Genomic DNA, 5417 nt, shown 5'->3' with positions numbered 1-5417 from the left:
CCTAGGATTTGCACCACCATCTCTACCCTCTGCCCATCTCTGCCCTAGGTGCACACACACCACCTCTGCCCTGGGATGCACACACACCACCTCTGCCTAGGGTGCACGCACACCACACACCACCTCTGCCCTAGGGTGCACACACACACACACACCATCTCTGCCCTGGGGTGCACACACCATCTCTGCCTGGGTTGCACCTGCAAATCTCTGCCTGGGTTGACGCACGCCATCTCTGCCCTGGGTTTTTCACAGTCTCTGCCTAGGTTGCACGCCATCGTCTGCCTGGGTTGCACACCCGTCTCTGCCTAGGTTGCACGCGCATCCTCTGCCCATCTGCCCGTCTCTGCCTGGGTTGCGCACCGCCTCTGCCTGGGATGCACACACCCGCCTCTGCCTAGGTGCACGCACGCACGCCACCTCTGCCTAGGTCACTGCACACACCGTCTCTATGCCTGAGGTTGCACACACACTCATCTCTGCCCTGGGTGCCACGCACACCATCTCTGCCTAGGATTGCACCACACCATCTCTGCCTGGGTTGCACACGACCATCTCTGCCTAGGGTTGCACTCATCTCTGCCTGGGTTGCACGCGCCCATCTCTGCCTAGGATTTACACAATCTCTGCCCTGGGATTTTGCACACAATCTCTGCCCTGGGTTGTGCACACCGATCTCTGCCTAGGTTGCACACGCACACATCTCTGCCTAGGGTTGCACGCACACTCATCTCTGCCTAGGGTTGCACACCAGATCTCTGCCTGAGGTTGCACACCATCTCTGCCACTCTGCCCATCTCTGCCTAGGGTTGCCACACCACCTCTGCCTGGGATGCACACACTACCTGCCACCTCTGCCCTAAGGGTACATTGCACACACACACCACCTCTGCCCTAGGATGTGCACACACACACACACCACCTCTGCCGTAGGGTTGGCACACACCACCTCTGCCTGGGTTACCTTGCACCACCTCTGCCTAGGTTGCCATCACACCGCCTCTGCCTGGGATCGCACGCACATGCTATCTCTGCCTAGGATTGCACACACTACACCACCTCTGCCTAGGTTGCACACACCACCTCTGCCCTAGGGTTACACACACACATGCTATCTCTGCCTAGGTTGCACACACACGCCACCACCTCTGCCTAGGATGCACACACACACACACACCCGCCTCTGCCCTAGGGTGCACACACACAGCACACCACCACTCTGCCATGGGTTGCACACACACCACCTCTGCCTAGGGTTGCACACCGCCTCTGCCTAGGATTGCACGCACCACCTCTGCCTAGGTTGCACCACACACATACTATCTCTGCCTAGGATTTTGCACACACACCACCACCTCTGCCTAGGTTGCGCACACCACCTCTGCCTAGGTCCTGCACACACACTGCTATCTCTGCCTAGGATTGTTGCACACACACACACCACCTCTGCCCTAGGGTTCACACACACACATACTATCTCTACCTTAGGGTTACACACCTTTCCAAATCATATCCAATCAATTGAATTTATCACATGTGAGGTTGAAATATCACAAGGATGAAACATCACAAGGATGATGAATGGAAACAGTGTCACGTGTGCTTCCTCTCCAGCCTCTAGGTCACCAGGCTGCTTGTTATGGAGCACACATGTCACCGTCGTTACGTGCACCTGCGTATCATCACACTCAGCTGGACTCCATCACTTCCACCTTCCCTCTCAATGTCCCTCCCTTTGGTTCCTTCCCTCTCAATGTCCCTCCCTTTGGTTCCTTCCCTCTCAATGTCCCTCCCTTTGGTTCCTTCCCTCTCAATGTCCCTCCTTTGGTTCCTTCCCTCTCAATGTCCCTCCCTTTGGTTCCTTCCCTCTCAATGTCCCTCGCTTTGGTTCCTTCCCTCTCAATATCACCCCCTTTGGTTCCTTCCCTCTCAATGCCACCCCCTTTGGTTCCTTCCCTCTCAATGTCCCTCCCTTTGGTTCCTTCCCTCTCAATATCACTCCCTTTGGTTCCTTCCCTCTCAATGTCCCTCCCTTTGGTTCCTTCCCTCTCAATGTCCCTCCCTTTGGTTCCTTCCCTCTCAATGTCACCCCCTTTGGTTCCTTCCCTCTCAATGTCCCCCCCTTTGGTTCCTTCCCTCTCAATGTCCCTCCCTTTGGTTCCTTCCCTCTCAATGTCACCCCCTTTGGTTCCTTCCCTCTCAATGTCCCTCCCTTTGGTTCCTTCCCTCTCAATGTCACCCCCTTTGGTTCCTTCCCTCTCAATGTCCCTCCCTTTGGTTCCTTCCCTCTCAATATCACCCCCTTTGGTTCCTTCCCTCTCAATGTCACCCCCTTTGGTTCCTTCCCTCTCAATGTCCCTCCCTTTGGTTCCTTCCCTCTCAATGTCCCTCCCTTTGGTTCCTTCCCTCTCAATGTCCCTCCCTTTGGTTCCTTCCCTCTCAATGTCCCTCCCTTTGGTTCCTTCCCTCTCAATGTCCCTCCCTTTGGTTCCTTCCCTCTCAATGTCCCTCCCTTTGGTTCCTTCCCTCTCAATGTCACCTCCTTTGGTTCCTTCCCTCTCAATGTCCCTCCTTTGGTTCCTTCCCTCTCAATGTCACCTCCTTTGGTTCCTTCCCTCTCAATGTCCCTCCTTTGGTTTCCTTCCCTCTCAATGTCCCTCGCTTTGGTTCCTTCCCTCTCAATATCACTCCCTTTGGTTCCTTCCTCTCAATGCCACTCTCTTTGGTTCCTTCCCTCTCAATGTCCCTCCTTTGGTTCCTTCCCTCTCAATATCACCCCCTTTGGTTCCTTCCCTCTCAATGTCCCTCCTTTGGTTCCTTCCCTCTCAATATCACCCCTTTGGTTCCTTCCCTCTCAATGTCCCTCCCTTTGGTTCCTTCCCTCTCAATATCACCCCCTTTGGTTCCTTCCCTCTCAATGCCACCCCCTTTGGTTCCTTCCCTCTCAATGTCCCTCCCCTTTGGTTCCTTCCCTCTCAATGTCCCTCCCTTTGGTTCCTTCCCTCTCAATGTCCCTCCCTTTGGTTCCTTCCCTCTCAATGTCCCTCCCTTTGGTTCCTTCCCTCTCTCAATGTCCCTCGCTTTGGTTCCTTCCCTCTCAATATCACCTCCTTTGGTTCCTTCCCTCTCAATGCCACCCCCTTTGGTTCCTTCCCCTCTCAATGTCCCTCCCTTTGGTTCCTTCCCTCTCAATATCACCCCCTTTGGTTCCTTCCCTCTCAATGTCCCTCCCTTTGGTTCCTTCCCTCTCAATGTCCCTCGCTTTGGTTCCTTCCCTCTCAATATCACCCCCTTTGGTTCCTTCCCTCTCAATGCCACCCCCTTTGGTTCCTTCCCTCTCAATGTCCCTCCCTTTGGTTCCTTCCCTCTCAATATCACCTCCTTTGGTTCCTTCCCTCTCAGTGTCCCTCCCTTTGGTTCCTTCCCTCTCAATATCACCCCCTTTGGTTTCCTTCCCTCTCAATGTCCCTCCCTTTGGTTCCTTCCCTCTCAATATCACCCCCTTTGGTTCCTTCCCTCTCAATGCCACCCCCTTTGGTTCCTTCCCTCTCAATATCACCCCCTTTGGTTCCTTCCCTCTCAATGTCACTCCCTTTGGTTCCTTCCCTCTCAATGTCACCCCCTTTGGTTCCTTCCCTCTCAATGTCACTCCCTTTGGTTCCTTCCCTCTCAATGCCACCCCCTTTGGTTCCTTCCCTCTCAATGTCACCCCCTTTGGTTCCTTCCCTCTCAATGTCACTCCCTTTGGTTCCTTCCCTCTCAATGCCACCCCCTTTGGTTCCTTCCCTCTCAATGCCACCCCCTTTGGTTCCTTCCCTCTCAATGCCACCCCCTTTGGTTCCTTCCCTCTCAATGCCACCCCCTTTGGTTCCTTCCCTCTCAATGCCACCCCCTTTGGTTCCTTCCCTCTCAATGCCACCCCCTTTGGTTCCTTCCCTCTCAATGCCACCCCCTTTGGTTCCTTCCCTCTCAATGTCACCCCCTTTGGTTCCTTCCCTCTCAATGCCACCCCCTTTGGTTCCTTCCCTCTCAATGTCACCCCCTTTAGTTCCTTCCCTCTCAATGTCACCCCCTTTGGTTCCTTCCCTCTCAATGTCACCCCCTTTAGTTCCTTCCCTCTCAATGCCACCCCCTTTGGTTCCTTCCCTCTCAATGTCACCCCCTTTGGTTCCTTCCCCGGGCGTCATTGTTTCTGTTTCATTTTCATGTCTGCGTTGTTCGTGTTTCTTGTTTTGTATTATGTTGCGTTTAGTTATTAAAACATTTTCCAAAGGCACTGTATCTTGTCACACACACACACACACACATCCTTATTCTCCCCATCCATCTGTGTGCCAGGGGATTGTCAACACACACACACACACACATCCTTATTCTCCCCATCCATCTGTGTGCCAGGGGATTGTCAACACACACACACACACATCCTTATTCTCCCCATCCATCTGTGTGCCAGGGGATTGTCAACACACACACACACATCCTTATTCTCCTCATCCATCTGTGTGCCAGGGGATTGTCAACACACACACACACATCCTTATTCTCCTCATCCATCTGTGTGCCAGGGGATTGTCAACACACACACACACATCCTTATTCTCCTCATCCATCTGTGTGCCAGGGGATTGTCAACACACACACACACATCCTTATTCTCCCCATCCATCTGTGTGCCAGGGGATTGTCAACACACACACACACATCCTTATTCTCCTCATCCATCTGTGTGCCAGGGGATTGTCAACACACACACACACATCCTTATTCTCCTCATCCATCTGTGTGCATAGGGATTGTCAACACACACACACATATCCTTATTCTCCTCATCCATCTGTGTGCCAGGGGATTGTCAACACAAACTCAAGAGGTTTTCTGTATGATTCCAGAAGCGTCTTACTCAGCTTCTACCCAAACACAGTTGTGCATGGACATCCATACACACACGCCACACAGACACACACAGATTTACACAGACACACACACACAGATTTACATCTAAGGGCGCAGAAGGACCCAACCACCAGACTTCACACAGCATCCCAAAGAGATGAATCAGAATACTGCACACACACACGCGCGCGCAGGACTGATCTCTCCTCACTCCTCTCTGCTTCTGCAGGCTTTGATCTTTCTGATTCCACATTTATCAGGGCCTCTCTCTCCCCACACACACACACACTAAACTGACATGGTATGTATGTGTGATGGAAAGAAAGGTTAGAAAGACCGATCCTAGTAAAAATTCCCTGTCTTAGTTCAGTTAGGATCACCACTTTATTTTAAGAATGTGAAATTTCAGAAAAATAGTAGAGAGAATGATTTATTTCAGCTTTCATTTCTTTCGCACACACTTTTTCAGTTCTGCCCACAAATGTTCTATAGGATTGAGGTCAGAGCTTTGTGATGGTAAC

General features: G+C 52.3%; 1 protein-coding gene across 1 annotated transcript; it reads right to left on the bottom strand.

Moving 5' to 3' along the window:
* Positions 1–1626: 1626 nt before the first annotated feature.
* LOC127921993 (uncharacterized PE-PGRS family protein PE_PGRS54-like) lies at positions 1627–4301 on the bottom strand. The gene is made up of 3 exons (XM_052505603.1): positions 3710–4301; positions 3319–3378; positions 1627–2539 (listed from the first exon to the last, which is right to left on the bottom strand). Exons 1-3 carry the CDS (start codon positions 4185–4187, stop codon positions 1689–1691), a joined length of 1389 nt encoding a protein of 462 aa, XP_052361563.1. The 5' UTR covers positions 4188–4301; the 3' UTR covers positions 1627–1688.
* Between the last annotated feature and the right edge of the window lie 1116 nt (positions 4302–5417).

This window comes from Oncorhynchus keta, unplaced genomic scaffold (genome assembly GCF_023373465.1).
Source record: "Oncorhynchus keta strain PuntledgeMale-10-30-2019 unplaced genomic scaffold, Oket_V2 Un_contig_24333_pilon_pilon, whole genome shotgun sequence".
Lineage (NCBI taxonomy): Eukaryota > Metazoa > Chordata > Actinopteri > Salmoniformes > Salmonidae > Oncorhynchus > Oncorhynchus keta.
This window is presented reverse-complemented; position numbering and strand designations above follow the sequence as displayed.

Excerpts from the sequence above, each read along its gene's own strand:
- LOC127921993 (XM_052505603.1), bottom strand. The coding sequence starts at position 4,187 with ATGACGCCCGGGGAAGGAACCAAAGGGGGTGACATTGAGAGGGAAGGA. Across the intron at positions 3,379-3,709 it reads GAGGGAAGGAACCAAAGGGG|GTGATATTGAGAGGGAAGGA; the intron begins GTGACATTGAGA and ends GAACCAAAGGAG. Across the intron at positions 2,540-3,318 it reads GAGGGAAGGAACCAAAGGGG|GTGACATTGAGAGGGAAGGA; the intron begins GTGGCATTGAGA and ends GAACCAAAGGAG.